The sequence below is a fragment of the Canis lupus genome, chromosome 27, assembly GCF_011100685.1.
Source record: "Canis lupus familiaris isolate Mischka breed German Shepherd chromosome 27, alternate assembly UU_Cfam_GSD_1.0, whole genome shotgun sequence".
Lineage (NCBI taxonomy): Eukaryota > Metazoa > Chordata > Mammalia > Carnivora > Canidae > Canis > Canis lupus.
Genome location: NC_049248.1, coordinates 26,216,814 through 26,238,972, shown reverse-complemented (window position 1 = coordinate 26,238,972; position 22,159 = coordinate 26,216,814). Strand labels below are relative to the sequence as shown.

At 37.5% G+C, this 22,159-nt stretch overlaps 1 protein-coding gene across 1 annotated transcript in view; it reads right to left on the bottom strand.

Moving 5' to 3' along the window:
* ARNTL2 (aryl hydrocarbon receptor nuclear translocator like 2) overlaps nucleotides 1-22,159 on the bottom strand; it is a 123,376-nt gene that overhangs the window by 15,473 nt on the left and 85,744 nt on the right. Inside the window, 5 exon segments of the mRNA XM_038577125.1 lie at nucleotides 6,236-6,344; nucleotides 7,105-7,163; nucleotides 8,065-8,215; nucleotides 8,369-8,475; nucleotides 8,852-9,092. Coding sequence (XP_038433053.1) covers nucleotides 6,236-6,344; nucleotides 7,105-7,163; nucleotides 8,065-8,215; nucleotides 8,369-8,475; nucleotides 8,852-9,092 — 667 coding nt within the window.

Below are 22,159 nucleotides of genomic sequence, written 5' to 3'. Positions count from 1 at the left end.
AAGCAGGCTCCACGCCAGGAGCCCGATGTGGGACCTGATCCCGGGACACCAGGATCACACCCTGGGCCAAAGGCAGGGGCCAAACCACTGAGCCACCCAGGGATCCCCCTCCCTCACTTTCAATCTGAAGGTGTCTTTGAAGCTAAAATGAGTCTCTTGCAGACAGTGTTTCAATGGTTCTTGCTTTTTTTTATCCAATCTGATAACCCTGTGTCTTTTGATTGGAGCATTTAGCCCATTTACATTGAGTAACTATTGAAAGATATGAACTTAGCACCCATTGTATTACCTGTAAGGTCACTGTTTCTGAATATTTTCTCTATTCCTTTCTGGTCTGTTACTTTTGGGCTCTCTCTTGGCTTAAAGGATATCTTTTCATATTTCCTGTAGGACTGGTTTGGTGGTCACAAATTCTTTTAGTATCTGTTATTCTGGAAGCTTTTTATCTCTCTTTATATTTTCAATGACATCTTAGTTGGATAAGTATTCTTGGCTGCATGGTTTTCTCATTTAGCACCCTGAATATATCATACCAATCCTTTCTGTCCAGCCAGGTCTCTGTGGATAGGTTTCAATACCCTTGTAGGTTATTGACCTCTTGTCCTGAGCTGCTTTAAAACTTACCAAAAAGAAAAGAGAAAGGATTCAAATAAATAGAATAATGAATGAAAGAGGAGAGATCACAATCAACAATTATAAGAACATATTATGAGCAATATCAACAAATTAAGCAATCTGGAAGAAATGGATGCATTCCTAGAGACATATAAACTACCAAAACTGAAACAGGAAGAAATAGAAAACCTGCACAGACCCATAACCAGCAAGAAAACAGAAGAAGTGATCAAAAATCTCCCAACAAAAAGGAGTCCAGGGCTGGATGGCTTTCTAGCAGAATTCTACCAAACATTTATTTTTTTAAAGACTTCTTTTAAAGATTTTATTTATTTATTCATGAGACACACACGCACACACAGAGAAAGAGAGAGAGAGAGAGAGAGAGAGAGAGGCACAGAGACACAGGCAGAGGGAGGAACAGGCTCCATGCAGGGAGCCTGACATGGGACTCGATCTCGGGTCTCCAGGATCAGGCCCTGGGCTGAAGGTGGTGCTAAACTGCTGAGCCACCCGGGCTGCCCTCCACCAAACACTTAAAGAAAAGGTAATACCTATTCTTCTCAAGCTGTTTCAAAAATAGAAATGGAAGGAAAACTTCCAAACTCTTTGTATGAGCCCAGCATTACCTTGATCCCAAAACCAGACAAAGTCCCCACCAAAAAGAGAATTAGAGATCAATATCCCTAATGAACACAGGTGCAAAAATTCTCACCAATGTACTAGCCAATAGGATCTAACAGTACATTAAAAGGATTCTTCATCATGACCAAGTGGGATTTATTCCTGGGCTGCAAGGCTGGTTCAACATCTGCAAATCAATCAATGTGATACATTAGAGTAATAAAAGAAAAGACAAATACCATATGATCCTCTCAATAGATGCAGAAGAAGCATCTGACAAAGTACAGCATCCTTTCTTGATTAAAACTCTTAACAGTATAGGGATGGAGGGAATATACCTCAATATCATAAAAGCCAAATATGAGAAGCCTACTGTGAATATCGTTCTTAATGGGGAAATCCTGAGAGCTTTTCCCCTAAGGTCAGGAACCTGACAAAGATGTCCACCCTCACCACTATTGTTCAACATAGTCCTAACCTCAACAATCAGAAAACAAAAAGAAATAAAAGACATCCAAATCAGCAAAGAAGTCAAACTCTCACTCTTCACAGATGACATGATACTCTATATATGGAAAATCCCAAAGCATATTTTATACTTTTTAATTTTATATATCTTAATTTTTGTTGCTATAACTGATTTTATTACTTTTGTTTAACCATCATACTAGCTTTATAAGTGGTTGATCTATGACCCTCATTGTGTATATTTTTTAACCAGTGAAAATTTTTCCTTTCATAATTTTCTACTTATAGCCTTTTCTGATCAAAGAATTCTCTTTAACGTTTCAAGTAAGGCCAGTTTAGTGGTGGTGAAATCTTTTAACTTGTATTTGGGGAACTCTTATTTCTCCTTAATTATTTTTTTAAAGATTTTAATTATTTACTCATGAGAAACATAAAGAGAGGCAGAGGCAGGGAAAGAAGCAGGCTCCCTGCTTGGGAAGCCTGATACAGGACTCAATCCCAGGACCCTAGGATTACAACTTGAGCCAAAGGCAGATGCTCAACGACTGAGCCACCCTACTGCCCCTCTCTCCTTAATTCTTAATGATAATCTTGCTGGGTAGAATATTCTTAGTTGTAGATTTTTTCCTTTCAGCCCTTTGAATATACCCAACCACTCTCTTCTGGCCTGGAAATTTTCTGCTGAAAAATCAGCTGATAGTTTAATGGATTTCCCTTATACATTTCTAGTTGCCACTCTCTGCTGCTTTTATTTATTTTTTTTTTTTTATTTTTTTTTTTTTCTCTGCTGCTTTTAAAATCCTCTTAATAATTGTCAAAAACTGAAGATACTTCAAAAACTGAAGTCATGCTGTGGACTTCCTTGGGTTTATCTTGTTTGAGGATTTTTGTTTGTTTGCCTCCTTAACCTGGGTGTCTGTTTGCTTCCCCAGGCTAGGGAAGTTTTCAGTTACTGTGTCTTCAAATAAGTTTTCTGCCCACTTCTCTCTCTCTTCTTCTTCTGGGATTCTTATGATACAAATATTTGTTCACTTGATATTGTCTTAACCCGTCATTTTTTTTTTTTTAACAATTTTACCCATTCATTCATGAGAGACACAGAGAGAGGCAGAGACAGGCAGAGGAAGAAACAGGCTCCATGCAGGGAGACTGATGTGGGACTCGATCCTGGGCCTCCAGGATCATGCCCTGAGCCAAAGGCAGATGCTCAACCACTGAGCCACCCAGGTTTCCCAACCCATCCTTATTTTTAAAATCTTTTCTTTTTGCCGTTCAGCTTGGATGCTTTCCATTATCTGGTCTTCAAAATTAGTGATCCATTCTTCTGTATATGCTAATGTATATTGATTCCCTCTTTTGTATTTTTCATTTCAGTCACTGTATTCTTCAATCCTGATTATTTTAATATTTTCTATCGATTTGTTGAAATTCTTTTTTTTTTAATTTTTATTTATTTATGATAGTCACAGAGAGAGAAAGAGAGGCAGAGACACAGACAGAGGGAGAAGCAGGCTCCATGCACCGGGAGCCTGATGTGGGGTTCGATCCCGGGTCTCCAGGATCGCGCCCTGGGCCAAAGGCAGGCGCCAAACCGCTGCGCCACCCAGGGATCCCGATTTGTTGAAATTCTAAGTTCATCCACTCTTCTCTCTAATCCAGTGAGTAACTTTGTGACCAATACTTTGAATTCTTTATCAGATAGATTGGCTATCTCTATTTATTTTTTCCTAGGGTTTTGTCTTGTTTTATTTGGTGCATATTTCTTTCTCCTCATTTTGACTGACTTAATGTTTTTGTTTCCATGAATTAAGTGGAATAGCTACTTCTCCTAAACTTGAGGAAATGGGCTTGTGTAAGGTTGTCCTCTATGTAGACTAAGAACCTGATAACTTTTGCTGACTGGCTAGACCTGGGGTGGCATGGATGGGGATCCCAGGGTACTCTATGCTAGGGCTGCCCTGGTGGGAGCTGGAGCTGAAGTGGTCACAGGTCAGTAGAGTCCCAGTGCTGTTTGCACAGAGGGTGCCCTGGCAGGACAGCAGAGATGAGGCAGTATAAACTGGGGGTTTCTGGGGCTCTTCACATAGAGAGAAGCTTGGCAGAATGGCTGGAAATTAGGCAGGGCTGAGCCTGAGGGTTCTGGAGCACATTGTGAAGAGAAGCACCCTGATGGAGCATCTGGAGCTAATGCAGGCATGAGCCAGGTGGTCCCAGAGTGCTCTGCACCAGAGGTCATGTGGAAGTGAAGTGGTTCAGGCCTGGAATATTCTAGGGTACTTTGTACCTGTATCACCTTTGCAAGACAGCTGGAGCTGTAGTGAACACTGACCTGGTATGTGCTATACTGAGACCACCTTGCTGGGACAGCAGGGCTGGTGTGGGCTAGGGGCATGAAGCTCACTGAAGAAACAGGCCGTCTAGGATGCTGCATCCTAGATGCTGGGACCCTGCTCCCATCCACACTCTCTAGGTGGAGGGGGACTATAAGCTGTGGCAGCTAGCCCCTCTGACCTGGAGTTCCAGGAGCTCCCTTGCTATTGGACAAAGTTCAAGGCTAGTTCCTGTAGATTCTAGTTGCTCTTCTAAATGGTGGCTTATTTGTGTATGCCCCATGGCAGACAAATCTGCTTCTAGTCCCTCAGCATGATCTCTTCCCACTGCTGTTTGCAGTGTCAAGGGTAGGGATTCCCTTTGTTACCGTGTCTGTATCTTTCTTGCTATTCTTTCTGTAGTCTCTATATCTTCAATTGTACAGAAGCTGTTCAGTCAGCCTTTAGTCCTTCTTTAGGAGAAACCGCTCTATAAATAGGTATAGATTTGGTGTGTGTGTTTGTGTGGCAGAGATGAATTCAGGGTCTTCTTATGTCACAATCTTGGAACAGAATCTTTTCCTTATGATTTTTCTCTAGCTTACTTTATTGTAAGACTATATATATAATACATTACAAAATATGTGTTAATTTACTATCTACGTTATTGGTAAGACTTCTAGTCAACAGTAGACTATTAGTATTTAAATTTTAGAAGTTATATGAAGATATTTGGAGGAGTGGATTATGTCCTCAACTCCCATGTTGTTCAAGGGTCAGCTGTATATATTTGTAACTGTGAGTAGGGTTGAGCAATTGTTTTTTGTTTTTGTTTTAATTTTAGGAGGTTAACATACAGTGTAATATTGGTTTCTAGAGTAGGATTCAGTGATTCACCACTTATATACAATACTCGGTGGGGGTTGAGCAACTGTTGAAGGCTCAGTACCATTTACAATTTTTTCTATTCTATTCTCTTTTTATTGGGTTCTTTTAAAAAATTACTTAATAACTTTATATCCTATATAAAGTTTAATATAAATAAAAGCTAATAAAATTATAAAATTTATAAAGTTTAAATAGTTTATTCTTTTATAAAACTTCATATAGTAAGATATATTAAGTTCATTTTAGCATATGAAACATATATTTCCTGCAATTTATTATTTTACCTTTGTCATAATGGCTATTACACTTAAGTTTTCAGTTTTTATATAATTTATCAACTTTTTTCTTTATGAATTCTGGATTTTTTATGATGCTTAGAAAGGACTTTTTTTTTTAAAGATTTTATTTATTCATGAGAGAGAGAGAGAGAGGCACGCAGAGACATAGGCAGAGAAAGAAGCAGGCTCCATGTAGGGTGCCCGATGTGGGACTCAAGGGTAACGCCCTGGGCTGATCAGCTTAGCTGCTGAGTCACCCAGGCATCCCAGAAAGGACTTTCCAAACTAAGATTATAAGAGTTCATATCTCTGTTCTTGAAATACTTCTATAGTTCTTAAATTTTACTTTGAACTCTTTGGTTTATCTGAAATTTATTTTAATATAAAGAATAAAGTTGGTGTTCAGCTTTCCGTCCCCCCCCCCCCATTGGTTATAGAGTTATTATAATGCTCTTAGTTGTTTAATCTATTTCCCCTCACTGATTTGAAATGCCACTTTTACCATATAATAAAATTCCCATATATGTTTGGGAATATTTCTGAAATCTGTTCTTTCCCATTAATCTATTTGTGGATTGTACTGAAATGTTTTAGTGACTAAAACTTTACAATATATTTTAATATCAATTAGGGTTAATCTCTTTTGGTTTTTAGAATTTTCCTCGATATGTTTAGTAATATTTGTTGAATTCTAAAAACATCTGCAAGATGCCATTTTGACTGGATCCACATTGAATTCATAGATTAGCTTAACAAACACTAGCATCCTTACAGTAGTGGTCTTCCCATTGAAAAAACAACTATCCAGAAAGTTATTCAAGTCATCTTTTGTGAACTTTTGTAGCATTAAAAATTTGTTTTCATATAATTCTGAACACTTGTAAAGTTCATGTCTAAATACTTCATTGTTACTTCTAGAAAAATGATCTTCTCTTCCATTATATTATTGAACTAGTTACTGTTTACACACAGGAAACTTCCTGATTTTTAAATGTTGGTTTTATAAATATAATAATTTAACTTGTGAAAATATTTGGACCAATAAAACATTACCTTTGTAAATCTAGGACTTCATTTACAATATCTGTTCCAATACTACCAGCACCAAGTACTATTCCAGCAGACATTCCAGGCACACTAATACAAGACTGTTTAGAGGATTCTAAATAATAACAACAAAAGGAAAAATTCAATTGAAGACTTTTAAAACATATATATATATATAACTTTGGTTAATATTTTTTATTTCAACTCAAATATATTTCCTGTTTCCCTCTTTAAGAGAAATAGCTACATCCTAAAATGTTACAGCCATTCATGCTTGCATTACAAACATAACTCATGATGGTTTAAGCTATGTATAAAGAATGATAGGAATCAAATGTATAGAACATCACTGAGGGTACAATCATAACTTGTAATCCTTGAGTATAGATATTTCATTCCCATTGTAATCTCCATACTAAAGCTAGAGCAATACTGCTTTATTTTTAATATTCCTGAATATTTCTATTTTTATTTGTACAAGTAATGCATTAAAATGTTTCTATGGTGGAAAACCAAGATAAGCAAAAACTTCCTCTTAATGCTTTTCATTAACTTGCCCAACAGATGTGTATTGAATAACACAAACTACAAAGAACTATGGAGGCTGCTAGGGGTAGATAATGGATAAAATACCATTCCTACTCTTGAAGCAATCAGTCTAGTGGCAGGCCAGTTGAGCAAACAACTATTGTGATACGATGTAAGATTATAATGGAAGTATGATCAAAGTATTGTAGAAATTCTGAAAAGGATAACTTAAGCTATAGAAGTTTTTGCAGTTTTACCTTGAAATGTTTCCTTCTCCAAACAGAAAAAGATGGTAATAATAGCAACAATCCTAGTAATAAATCTCTATCCTTTAAAACTAAGCTTACCTTCTGATGATTGAGAACTGCAAGGAAGTAATGATACTTCTCTCATCTCACTATGTCCCCTAAAATTAAGAAATACCATAGGTGATTTTTCTTAAGTAAAGGAAATTATTAAGGTCACTACATTAAAGCCCTGTGTATTTATCAGTTCTTGGCCTTTTTGTTGTATATATACACGTTGTTAATATCATCACAAGAGATCAAAGTATTGATATGCTAAGTACCCGGGCTTTTGCCCAATGCCCTATTACTCTGTAAGGTACATTTTCTCACAGTAACAAACTCTGTATACTAATGATAAGAAGGCAAGGATTATTGGAATGAATAACAGGGGATACTGTTAGAGATACTAAGCTTTGGGGGCCTTTTAAAAAAAACTAAATATAGTAGATTAGGAAATAGAATTTGCTGGATGCAACCTTACAACAATCATGAAGAAAAACTTACAGGAAAAAACAACTTAGAATGGGCTATGTTATCCTATTAAGCAAATCAGGAAAAGTTGGCGCTTCTTCTAGGCTGGCTGACACAGTCATAGCCAGATATTCCCAAACAATCACTTCTAGTACCCCAGGCTTAGAAGATGTGCATGTAAAAATGACGTGCAGGACAAAATAATTTCTTACAAAAATATATAGTTTAAAGCTACAACTTCATCATTTAGTGGAGGGACAAGGCAAGGCCATGAAGAGTAGGAAGGAATAGCTTGAGTGAATGTATTTACTATCACATTTTGTACCAAGCAAAAAGAAATGTATTACAAAAGGGAAAATTATGAGAAGTAATTTTCATAATTTCAGATTATGAGAAGTAACATCACTGAACAGTAAATTAATTGCCAAAAAAAAATGTCCTCAAGTTACAAAACCAGATGATCATACAACTTTAATGGTTTAGCAAGATGAGAAAAGACACTCATTTGAAGTTAACATAAAGGTCTTAACAACATAAAAAATTACTTACAAAACTAAAGTGTTGACAGACACAATATATTCCAGTTCTTTGGTCCAAGGATTTGTGAAACTAAACCACTGGCTTTTTAAAGTTACAAAAGAGCCGTCTTTCTTTCTGAACTTGTATGAATCTGTAAATATTTTCTCTTTGCTCTGTAGAACTTAACAGGAGAAGGTGGTAATTAGCATAATGGTCTACAACTATATAAATCAATCACCTGAGGATTAATTCAAGTTTCAGATTTCACAGGAATGAGACATGAGTAGAAGCTGTAATTAAAAAATACCAGAAAATTACCCCACTGAATACATACCTGCTTTGTGCTTATCAGTCAAATTACTATGGTCATCCTGATGAAAATATTCATAACAAGAAGTTCCCAGAAGTTCCTGAGGCAGATATCCTAAAATTGCTGTTGCCCTGGTGTTAAAATTGAAAATAAACTTCAGATTGGTGAATGCATTCCCTTCCAGAGTACTATTGGCCCCATACCAATAGTCAGGGTCAGGGATAGTAGGAAAGTGGACAGGGGGATGAGTAACCCATATGCATCACTGGGCTTCCCTTTGGCTATCCTAGACCCAGATTAAGGTACAAAATAGAATGGACACCCACCCAGTCCAGAGAATGCTCTTTCAACCATTCACTAATAAAATTGTAGCCACAGACCATGCTCAGTTTCTGCACCACTGGCTAAAATATATTCCAGTTTTTATCTAGCAGTGCTACAAAGCACATCTTTAATAGCCTTAAGTACCCCATTGAACTCTAATCATTATGGCATATAAATGTTCACCTTTGGTCCACATAGACAAATTTTCCATTCATTGCAAACCGGGTTATAAATTCAGTTGGCTTCACTTTAATCTCTCCACTGTTCTGTGGGACAATATATGGATGTAATCTTCCAATGGCAACAAGGCAGGTAAAATTACTACTGTTTTTCTTATTGTCCCTTTCTTCTTCCAGTCCAACAATATTTGGAGGCCAGCTTCTCAAGTAACCAGTGCAGTGGATAGTACAGAATTTTCTATGATCTAAGTCAAAAGTTGTTAAAAAAGAATGTTTGAGTCATTGTGAATAAACTCTTAAATTTCTTTGACATTTATAATAGTTATAATTATGCTATAAAGCATTTTAGCATTTAAACGTGCTAAAATATGAAAGGGGAAGATGTTGCATTGAAAAGAAATCATCAATTTCATTTAACAACCTTATTAATGGGTTGTTTTTCTCATAAAGTATACCTACTACAATAAAAAGTTAAAAGATTGATTTAATTTACGTTTAAGTAGGCCTAGAGCTTAATATATTGCCAAGCCAGTTTTTAAAATTATAATAATTCATATTTGTTAGAAAAAGTTAAACTTCAAGCTCCCTTGCTCTTTGCCACCAAGGTGCTATTTTTAGCTAACTCTTTGGTATAATTCATATTCAAAATTTATAAAGAACAGTTAATTACACAGAAATTCTTAAATTTCTTATTTAGCACTTATATAATTGTTAATTTTTATCTATGGTTATAATAGACTATAAAAATATTTAGAGAACATTTGGAGAAATTCATAAAAGGTATAAAAATAAATTTTAATTTAAATTTCACTTTTCAGAAAACTCTCAAGCAATTAATTCATAGGAAAAAGCTTGTCAATAGGCCTGATCAAAATAATAAAAAATTAGAGATAATACATATGCTCAAGTATCAGGAAATTCTTAAAACAATGAGATGCAACACAGGCATAAAAAATTGGCAGTATATAGATTACAGCAATCCACAGGTAAAAAAAAAACAAAAAACAAAAAAACTGACTTAAATTTTCAAAAGAAGGGAGAAAAAAGCCTGGCAAAAATTATTACTGTTGTTTGTGATAAGATTTAGAAAAGACCAGAACATTCATTGTTTTAAATCACTATTTGGCAAGACTGTTATTACAACAAATTAAAAAAAAAATGAACAGAGGATAATAAGTAAATCTTATAAGACAGCAACTACTAGTAATAGCAAAGACCTGGAGAATACTTTATATGCCATGCTGTTTTAAGTGCTTTAAATGTATAATCTTAATAATCCTGTGAGGTGTTCTTATATTAGCACCATTATCTCAGGAAACTGAGAGTTAATGCCACAGTCACAGCAGAAAGAGTGGAGCTGTGAATGCTCTGTCGTGGAAGGTGTCCAAACATGAGATGTCTGTGTGATGAAGGGGGAAGGGAACAAATGGTGTTTCAGTCAGAGGGAACAGCCAGTGTAAGCCCAGAGCCAAGAGTGTCAGACGTTGCTGAAGGCATAGTCTGTGATGAGGAAGTGGCTTGAGAACAAAGCAGTGAACAGATAGGTTAGCTCTTGTTTTTGTTTGTTTTTTAAAAGATTTTATTTATTTGATAAATGTTTGAGAGAGAGAGCATATGCATGAGTGAGAGAGAGAAAGCAGGGCAGAGGGAGGAGAAGCAGACTCCCTGCTGAGCAGGAAGCCTGACATGGGGCTTGATCCCAGGACTCTGGGATCACCCAAGCCAAAGGCAGATGCCCAACTAACTTGAGCCACCCAGGCACCCCTAGGTTAGCTCTAGTAAACCATGCATAGGACATTGCACTCATCACCTAACAGACATCACCACCTCCATGGTCCACAGATGTCTTAATCTGTCATTATCTCTTTCAAAAAACCACATGTATTTTTTTCTTTTTTAAAAAATAATTTAAGCGTAATTAACACCAATGTTACATTAGTTTCAGGTATACAACATAGTGATTCAACAAGTTTAAACATTATGCTATGTTCACAAGTGTAGCTACCATCTGTCACCATACAATGCTGTATCATTGACTGTATTTCTTATTCTGTGCCTTTTATTCTCATGACTTATTCATTCCATAACTAAAAGCCCGTATCGCCTAATCCCCTTCACCCATTTTCCCCATAACTTCATCCCTCTCCCTTTCGGCAACCATCAGTTTGTCCTATGTTTATAGTTTTTATGTTCTTCGTTTGTTTGTTCTTTCATTTTAAATTCCACATATTAGTGAAATCATACGGTATTTGACTTATTTTACTTAGCATAATACCCTCCAGGTCTGTCCCTGTTGTCTTATATGGTACAATAGCATCCTTTTTCATGGCTGTGTAATATTTCTACAGAATCAAAAGTGAAGGGAAAAAAAAAAACTATGGGGACTACACCAAACTCAAAAGGTTTTCCCTGGTGAAGGGAACCATCAGTAAGACAAAAAGGCAACCTACTGAATGGGAGAAGATGTTTGCAAATGATATATCCAATAAGGGGTTAATATCCAAAATAGATAATGAATTTATAAAACTCAACAACCCACACACCAAAAAAAAAAAAAAAAAAATTAAAAATGGGCAAAGGACCTGACTAGACAATTTTCCAAAGAAGACATGCAGATGGCCAAAAACTCACATGAAAAAAAATGCTTAGCATCACTAATCATCAGGGAAATGCAAATCCAAAGCACAATGAGATATCACCTGACACCTGTCAGAATGGCTAAAATAAAAAATATAAGAAATAACAAGTGTTGGTAAGGATGTGGAGAAAAAGGAACCCTAATACACTGTGGGTGGGAATGCAAATTGGTACAACCAATGTTCTTCAAAAACTTAAAAATAGAAATATATGATCCAATAATTCCTCTACTGGGTATTTACCCCAAAAAAGCAAAAATACTTATCTGAGAGGATATATGTACTTCTATGTTTATTGCAGCATTACTTACAATAGCCAATATATGGAAGCAACCTAAGAGTCCATCAATAGATGAATAAATAAGATGTGGTATATGCATACTATGGAATATTATGCAGCCAAATCCTATCTTTATCACTTACTCCCTATTCTGTTTATTGATCATTGTCAATCCAGGTAGTTAAATGAGAAACCTGGGAGTCCTACCGGATTCCTTTCTTTATAACATCCAAAATACCTTAAGGTAAATAAAATTGGGATAAATGGTAAATACAAGGTTTTCATTCATATTAAAATTAGATGGCAGTCAAAAGTCAAAAAGCTCATACACGGACTTTGGCATTTCTGATAACACTTGCTTGTGAATTTACAAATGATACTGGCTAAAAATTTAACTAAAAATGTAGATTAAAAAAGTTAAAAAAAAAGTTTCACATTAATATGGAATCTCATCATATCTAGCATTTTACTTTGATTCTTCTCTAATAACAGGGTTGCCAACCAAACTTCCAATTTAATCTGTCTCACAATTCTCACTGTGAACATTTATTCAGCTGGCAGACTTTTAGTTGGGATTATGTAATTCCATCCACTGCAATCCATTTGATCAATTGTCTTAGGCTTTTTTTTTAATATCATAAAATACCCCTTATCTCAAGATTTCTTAGGGGCGCCTGGGTAGCTCAGTCAGTGAAGCTTTTGACTCATGATTTTGATGCAGGTCATGATCTCGGGGTTGTAAGATTGAGCCCTGTGTCAGGCTTCACACTTAGGTGGGAGTCTGCTTGAGATTTTCTCCCTCTCCCTCTGCCCCTCCCCATGCTCACATGCTGTCTCTCTCTCTCGCTAAAATAAGTAAATCTTAAAAAAAATCTTTAGACTTTTACCTAAATATTGGGGTCATGGGCCCCAGTCCTTACCAAGCTGTTTACAGCAGCTGCACAGGGTAGATTCAAGTATAACCTACTCCATGATTTTTGGAAAGGGGGAAAAATTCGTATTAAGCCAAACACTGCCTTCATTTATAGGACATCTTTTCAAAATCCTTCATGAAATTTTTCTTCAGGTTGAAGCCTAGGTCTCTCAACTTGGTATCTTGTGTCTTAGTTTGAATTCTCACAGAAGTAGATCCTGAGACCAGGATTCAGGTACAAGAAGCATATTTGATAGGTGATTCCGGGAACACTAGTAGGGAAGTGGGACGAGACAGGAAAAAGAAGGAAACTAATAAAGGATATGTTCTCCAGCAAGTTGCCACTTTGGAAAATCAATGTTATATCTCAGCGGGGGCACTCTGGGAGAAAATCTAAAAGAGCCTCAGAACTAAGTAATCTGAAGAAAAAGAAAGGATGTTTATTCATAAGTTCCCTTCAGGCAGTGGATGAGGGGCATGCTTACAGGGAGCATTGATTCTCTACGACTTGAGGTCTACCCCTAGTTAACGTAGGCAGAATGGTCTCTAAAGAAGAGAGAAGGTCTAGCAGAGTCATGGAGGTTGGACTTTGGAAACAAGGTGGCAAGCCCTTGAAGTGGTAGGCTCGAAGAGGATAGGTCACAGTATACTGACAGCATCTGCCACACTTGCACAGGGAGCCAAAGGGATTCTGGGTGTACTGCTGTATTACTGATGATCTTCTATTTACTTTTTCATCAGAGACACACAGAGAGAGGGGCATTGACATAGGTAGAGGGAGAAGCAGGCTCCCTATGGGGAGCCTGATGCAGATACTCAACCACTGAGCCACCCCAGTGTCCCACTGATGATCTTATTAAGGTAAGTTTGAGAAACACCCAAAATATTTGGTAGTAGTCATCCATCCTTCATCAGCCCTTGATTTCATAAGTAGAGATACATAAGTAATTTTATCCCTATGTTAGAAGTTTTTTCAAAATTTGAGTCTATAACATTCACATTAGAATTAGGGCATAAATCATGTTTTTACTGTCAATCTTATTTTTTTTTTTTGTCAATCCTATTTTAAAAAACTTTTTATTATGGAAAAATCTCAAACGTACAAAATCAGAACAGTGTGATGAAACCCCACTTGAGTGACTCATGGCCAATGTTGAGAAATGGCTTTTCCATAAATTGTAAGCTCAGTTTCAGTTAGCATAAAAGGGCTGCTTTATAGTCTTTTTTTTTAATTTTTATTTATTTATGATAGTCACAGAGAGAGAGAGAGAGAGAGAGGCAGAGACACAGGCAGAGGGAGAAGCAGGCTCCATGCACCGGGAGCCTGATGTGGGATTTGATCCCGGGTCTCCAGGATCGCGCCCTGGGCCAAAGGCAGGCGCCAAACCGCTGCGCCACCCAGGGATCCCTAGTCTTTCTTTTAAATTTAAGTGTAATTGAAACAAAACTATGGAGACAAGACATCAGTGGTTGCCAGGAGGAGATGAATAAGCAGAGCACAGTGGATTTTAGTGCAGTGAGAATACTCTGTATATTATAATGATGGATATGTGTCATTATGCACTTGCCTGAACCCATCAGAATGTACACTACCATGAGGGAACCCTAAGGTCAACTGCGGACTCTGGGTGATGATGATAGGTCAGTGTAGGTTCATCCTTGCAACAAATGTACTATTTTGGTGGGAGATGTTAGTATTGGGGGAGGCTTTGCATGTGTGAGGGCAGGGGTAGGTGGGAAATCTGTCCTTCCCTCTCATTTTCATTGTAAACCTAAAACTGTTCTAAAGAATAGTCTTAAAAATTAAAATTTTAAACATAACTGCCATGCTGTGGCAAAAAAGAAAATCACCTTTACTAACTATGAGCTTTCCACATTAATCAGGAGTGGTCTTAAAACATAATCGCATTGGCTATTACTGGGAAGAACATTTAGGAGCAACTATATGCACAATATAATTATTTCGCTTGATACTCTTCCTTGGCTAAAGTAGAATACAAGATGATTTCACGTGTGAGAACCCATCCATGTGGCCAATCAGGGTTCAATTTTGTTGTTACCTTACCCTGGTCAAGCTATCTGTCTACAGGCCATTGTCCTCAAACCAGGCACTGCAAAGAAAGGCCACACTGATTGTTAACACATGCCCTTACCATTCCTTCGGCCAAATTGGCCGTGTGTCTTTGGCTGGCACAGAGCTCTGGAGTATAAAGTGAATTTTTGGTTCAAGTGCTTGAGCAGATTAAAAAGTCTTTTTTGAAAAGATATTTGACTCTGACTGCAGGCATCTGTGTGGCCCAGCTTGACGTGGGTGTGAACATCCGTGTGTGGGCAGGAATACATTCCTACGACGAAAAGCCAACCCCCTTGCTGTGTGTCTGCTGCAGAAATCATTGAGAATGGGTCTCTTTCATCAATAACCTTTTGGCATCCAGGAAGCTGCTTTAGTAGGTGGCGTGGCATAGTAGAAAGAATACCGATTTTAAAGCCCTGTTCCTGATTCTGCTACTCTCTCTGTGACTTCAGACAAATTACATAAACTTTTTCTCCTTCAGTTTCCTTGGGTGCAAGATAAGGATGGTTTACATGGGACTGTTATTCAGATTAAATTAGGTATTTATTCAAAGTGATTGGCATATAGATTTTAAATAATCATTGAGTTGCTTGCTGAAGAAGTGAATTTTATTTCATTTTCTTCTCCTTCTGAGCTACAAATAATGGCTTCTATTTATTGAGTGCCTACGAGGAGCCAAGTACTGCATTAGCCACATGTAATCCCTGACTCCCATAAGGTGGTGGTATTATACCCATTGTATCAGTCTGCTAGGGCTGTGCTAACAAAATACACAGGCTGGGCGGCTTAAACAACAGAAATTTATTTTCTCACTGTTCTGGAGGCTAGAAGTCCAAAAGTGTTGGCAGATTTGCCTTCTCTGAGGTCTCTTTGGCTTGTAGATGGCTGACTTCTCACTGTCCCCATGTGACCTCTTTGTGTGTATGCATCCCTTGTGTCTCTTTCCCCCCCTTTTTTTCTTTCCCCTTTTTCAAAAAAAATTATTTATTTTAGAGAGAAAGAGCACTCACACGAGTGAGGGGGAGAGGCAGAGGGATTGAGAGAATCCCAAGTCAGCTCCCTACTGAGTGTGGAGCCAGGACCCTGAGATCATGACCTGAGCCGAAATCAAGAGTCAGATATTTAACTGACTGAGCCACCCAGGCTCCCCTCTTCTTATTGAGAAGGCCAGTCATACTCGATTAGGGCCTCATTCTATAACCTCATTTGACCTCAACTACCTCTTAAAAGGCCTTGTCTCTAAATACAGTCACTTTGGGAGTTGGGGCTTCAGTGTGTGAATTTTGGGGAAATATGATTCAGTCCATAACACCCATTTTTCATATATTGAGAAAAATTTGCTTCCAGTTGTACAATTGCTAAGCAGCAGACGTGATATTAAAGCCCTATCGAGGAGCACCTGGGTGGCTCAGTTGGTTAAGTGTCTGCCTTTGGCTCAGGTCATGATCCTGCCCTCCCCACTCCCTGAGTCAGGCTCCATGCTCAGCGTGGAGTCTGGTTCTCCCTCTCCATCTATTCCTCCCCCTGCTCATGCTTACTCTCTTTCAAATAAACAAAGTCATTAAAAAAAAAGACTATTGAATTCAGAGTCCAGGCCTCTTCTACTCTGTCCTAATCCTGTCCACCAGCATGGCTGTTGTGAGGCAAAGCCTACTATGAGAACTTGGAACCCTGGAGGGACTTAAAAATATGCCAGTTCCTTTAGCTCATCAAAAAATTCAACTATGAATTAGCTTTAATTTACTATTTGAAATGTTTTTCCAATAAGATTATCAATATTTATTTTAAAATATTTATTAAAAAATCCCTCTGCCTCTTCTATAAAATTTTTTAAAAAGATTTTATTTATTTATTCATGAGAGACAGACAGAGAGAGAGAGAGAGAGAGAGAGAGAGAGAGAGGCAGAGACACAGGCAGAGGGAGAAGCAGGCTCCATGCAGGGAGCCCGACGTGGGACTCGATCCCGGGTCTCCAGGATCACACCCTGGGCTGCAGGCGGTGCTAAACTGCTGCACCACCATGGCTGCCCTCTTCTATAAATTTCTAACTTATAATAAAACCTTTGGAAGCCATGTAGAAAGACTAACATTTGATTATTACATCCTTCAAAAATGCTGCTTGGAGTTTCTTTTAACCTAGAACTATACACATGTGTTTTTGCTTATGATTCAATATTTACAAAATACTGTAACAGTACTATGCAGTTCATGGAGGACATCTTTCTTTGTATCTTTGCAAAGGGTTAAAAGACTAGACACAGAAAGTATCATTCTTCTAAGATTATAATCAGTGACTTACTTGGGCTCCTTTATTTAAGAAAAATCCTCCAAGAATGTATTTAAGAAAAATCCTCCAAGAATGTATATATTCAGTGATGTGCTGTCCTAGAATTCCACAAAAGCTGAAATAAAAAATCTAAGGTGACAGAAGAACCTATACAAGGTAGAGTCCAACCATCAATTTGTGACTTGTAGTTACATATTTCAAACCAAATTATAAAATGCCTATTTAATAAATGTAGATGTATTCAACAAGACCCAGATTCCTTTGGTTCCCACTACAGAGCCTTTCCAGATTTACTTCTTATGAGAATTATGTTAAAATGATCCCAGTTGTTCACCGTCTTAGTTAGTTAGGGCTCCCATAACACAGTATCACAGACACTGCGTGACTCAAACAAACTTGTTTCCTCACAATTCTGGAGGCTGGAATTCTGAGATCAGGATAACTGCATAGTTGAGTACTGGTGAGTGCTCTCATCCTGGCTTGTAGACAGCTACCACTTTACCATGTGAGATAATAAACTCTCTGCTGTCCCTTCTTACAAGGGCACTAATTACATCACGAGGGCCCCACTCTCACGCCTGAAACTCCTTGGGATCAAATCTTTTAAAATGTTTAAATTGCTTCTTGGGTGAAACAAAAAACATTATGGTGTAGATTAATGCACTAGATTCTTAGTTGTTCTTGTTGAGCTGAGGGCAATTATGTGGTCAATTGGGGAAAAAAGACAACAGGAAGTTCACTTATGCCTTCAGTAAATGTCTAAGCATCTGCAATGTCAGGCATTAGAGAAACAATGAAACTCATTCTAGTGTGGGACACAAATACAAAAGATTAATACTGATAAGAGTGCAGCAAAGTGCTCAAGGTTATTATTAAATTCCCTACCAAACCAAAGGTGAGTACCTGGGACTTAACCCAGCAGAAAGGGAAGTGTCAGGGAAGATTTCCTGGAAAGAAGTGTTGCCTGTATTCTAATGGTTCTGGATCTGCCAGTAGGTTGCATTCTCCATTCCTTCCACTGGGCTGTCTTCATGCTGCTGCTGGTATTCTCGTTTTTGGCGATCTAAGGCTGGTAAACCTCCAGAGCCATTTGGGTAGGTACCTGAGTCCTAGGCTTGACAAATTCAATCTTCTCTTTCATAATGGCACTTCTCAATTTAGGGTTAAGCATTTATGATGGTGAGGTAGGTCATCAAACTGCCCTCTTAAATCTTTCATGTTACTGCTGATCGTGCCCTAGAGTCTGTCTTGTTAGGGAACACATCCCTTGAAATGCTTAAGGGTCTCCCAGCTGGTCTTCATGTCTCCTGTGGTGTAAATAGGAGGTCCTAAGTGGGGACCATACTCAGGGTATCTAATTTGGTATTTCATAATCTACTGCAGTGATGGTAATGGTCACTTAGTTCCCGCTGGACCTAATACAACACAGAAACATTCTTCCTTACTATCAGGTTAGGGGGTCTACTAAAAATGCAAAGATGTTCCTAGGGGCATCTATAAGGCTCATTTGTTACTTTTCTAATCTTTAAAGCAATGGCCTTTAAACATTTTTTTTTATCTTGCATGCTATAAAAAATGTAAGCACCTCTCATGTGCATACATTTTATATATCTACTCTTATACAAATATGTGTATTATAAAACACAAAATTAAAAATAGAGGAAAAAAGATGAAAGCAATGTTTTAAGAATAAATTTTATTAATGGTAAAACTTCTTTAAAAATTGTACATCTCATCTTATCTAATGAAGCTATGTAAATATGCTTTATTATTTTTTAAAACCATGTTTTAACACATTGTGAAACAGTGATTTGAAGGTCGGGTTCTAAATCTAACTTGTTTTATTTTCTTTATTATAGCACTTACTACCATCAGCAAAGTTTTTGTTTAGTTCATTGCTTTGGTCCCAGCATATAGAATAGCATTTGGTCCATAGTATGTAGTTAATAAGTATTTATTGAAAAAAATTCTTTTTGGACACAATATAGTCGTGCATCCCCTCTCTTTACCACATTCAGTGGTCTCATGTCGCTAAAAGTGTGACTAGTTATGCCACAGAAACTGGCGCAGCTACAAGTCAGGCCTTGATTTATTGTTTCGTTTCCTTCCTGATTGTCTACACCTATGAACATGATGGACAAAATACTAATAATGAAGATCAAACTTAAAAGCATAGGTGCTATATAGTAAAAGGCACAAAAATTGAGCAAATAATCCTCATTAAAAACTATCATTTCAATAAAGTCACAAATATTTTAAAAAATGAGTGAAGTTCTGACAGTCTTCATGATTTCACTTTCAACAAAAAGAAAAATGTTAACCAACATTCATCTCAGAACTATGGTCAGAGAGTTGACTGTTAAACGCTGACCAGCACACCACCGTCCCCAGCCCTAGTGGACCTACAAATCTGGCCTCAGCTGCCTCCTATCACCATCTCCCGTATGTAAGATCTAGTCACACTATTCTTTGCCAAGTGCCCCCAAATGCCAAGTTTTTCCTACATCAAGGTACTTACACTTGTCTGTCAGGAATTTCTTCCCAGAGATTTTTACACAGCTGGCTTCTTCTCATCATTCAGGTCTCAGATCAAATGTCACCTTAGAGAGACATTCTCTGAGAATGCTACAGAAACTACCTCTTCCTAGTCCCTGTCCTCATTATTCCATTTTATTGATTTCATTGCACTTTCTACGACCTAAAATATTTATTAATTTACATGTTGACCAGCTGCCTCCTCTCACTGTACTACAGTGTTCACTAGAGCAATGACTTGACTGCCTGTCTCCAGTGTATTCACTGCATTTGGTATGGTGCCTGGTACATAGTAGGTACTCAGTAATTACTCACTAACCAAAACCTACTAAATTAGAGACTACTGTGTCTGGCAATGATATCATGCTTGTCTCTACCAGTCTTACTTAAGTGTAGCAAGTATGCAGGGTTTTCTAAAACCACGATTATGATAGAAGCTATGAGATTCTCCCACCAATGGAATTTCAACACCCATCTTGGGCACTGCTGCCCAGGGCATCTGTTCTCCTCCACTCTCCTTGCCCTTTCCTCCTCTTCTACTCCCAGGTAATCTCATACTCGAGACAAGAGTCTAAAGCAGTGGTTCTCAAAAAGACTAGATTAAGAATCAAATTTGTGAGGTTGCAAAGTTTAGAAGTTTAGTAAGATGGCAAGACAAGGAGTGGAGGGTTAAAATCAAGTTTTACAGAGGAAAACATGGTTACACTGGGCACTAGGCATGCCCCAAGACAAAGACAATAAAATACTAGTACTAAATGTGACCATATGGAAACTCTTCTCTTCCCAGAAGGAAAGACAAATTAATCTGAAAATCTTTTTAATTGTAGTTGATACATAATGTTATGTTAGTTTTAGGTGTATAACATAAGGATTTGACAAGTCTATATGTTATGCTTGCCACAAGTGCAGCTCCCATACAATACTTTAACAATATTATTGACTATATTCTGTGTTGTACATTTTATCCCTATGATTTAGTCATTCCATAACCGAAAGCCTATATTTCCCACTCCCCTGCATCCATTTTGTCCGTCTCCCCTTCCCCACCTTCCTTGTGGCAACTATCAGTTTGTTCTCTATATTGATTGTTTATTCATTTGTTCTAGTTTTTAGATTCCACATACAAGTGAAATCCTATGTGTTTGCCTGTCTGACTCATTTCACTTAGTATAACAACCTCTAGGTCCATCTATATATTTGCAATATTGTGGCAATGTCAAAAATCTCAACCTTTTTATGGCTGAGTAATAGTCTAGTGTGTGGTGTGGGATAGGGTAGCTGGGTGATGGGCATTAAGTACATGTGATGTAATGAGCACTGGGTGTTATATACAACTTATCACTGAACTCAACATAGTGCATTATTAATTTTAGAAGTAAACTGAATGTAAATAAAATTTTTAAAATATTCCTTTGTGTGTGTGTACACCACTTCTTTATCCATTCATCTATTGATGGACATTTGGGTTGCTTCTGTATCTTGGCTATTGTAAATAATGCTGCAATTAACACAGGGGTCATATATTTTTTTCAGATTAGTGTTTTCACTTGGGAAGGGGTGGTAAATATCCAGAAGTGGAATTACTAGATTATACAGTATTTCTAATTTTTTGAGGAACCTCCATATTGTTTTCCAAGTAGCTGCAATTTACATTCTCCCCAAAAGTGCACAAGTCTTTTTTCTCTAAATCTTCTTTTTCTCTAAATCCTCATCAACAGTTGTCTTTTTGATTCTAGCCATTCTAACAGGCATAAGGTGATACTTCACTGTGCTTTTTAAAAATAATTTATTTTTTATTGGTGTTCAATTTGCCAACATACAGGAATAACACCCAGTGCTCATCCCGTCAAGTGCCCCCACATGCAGAAGAATGAAACTAGACCACTCTCTTTCACCATACACAAAGATAAACTCAAAGTGGATGAAAGATCTAAATGTGAGACAAGATTCCATCAAAATCCTAGAGGAGAACACAAGCAACACCCTTTTTGAACTCAGCCACAGTAACTTCTTACAAGATACATCCACGAAGGCAAAAGAAACCAAAGCAAAAATGAACTATTGGGACTTCATCAAGATAAGAAGCTTTGGCACAGCAAAGGATACAGTCAACAAGACTAAAAGACAACCTACAGAATGGGAGAAGATACTTGCAAATGACATATCAGATAAAGGGCTAGTTTCCAAGATCTGTAAAGAACTTATTATTAACACCGAAGAAACAAACAATCCAATCATGAAATAGGCAAAAGACACGAACAGAAATCTCACAGAGGAAGACCTAGACATGGCCAACACACACATGAGAAAATGCTCTGCCTCACTTGCCATCAGGGAAATACAAATCAAAACCACAATGAGATACCACCTCACACCAGTGACAATGGGGAAAATTAACAAGGCGGGAAGCCACAAATGTTGGAGAGGATGCAGAGAAAAGGGAACCCTCTTACACTGTTGGTGGGAATGTGAACTGGTGCAGCCACTCTGGAAAACTGTGTGGAGGTTCCTCAAAGAGTTAAAAATAGACCTGCCCTTCGACCCAGCAATTGCGCTGTTGGGGATTTACCCCAAAGATACAGATGCA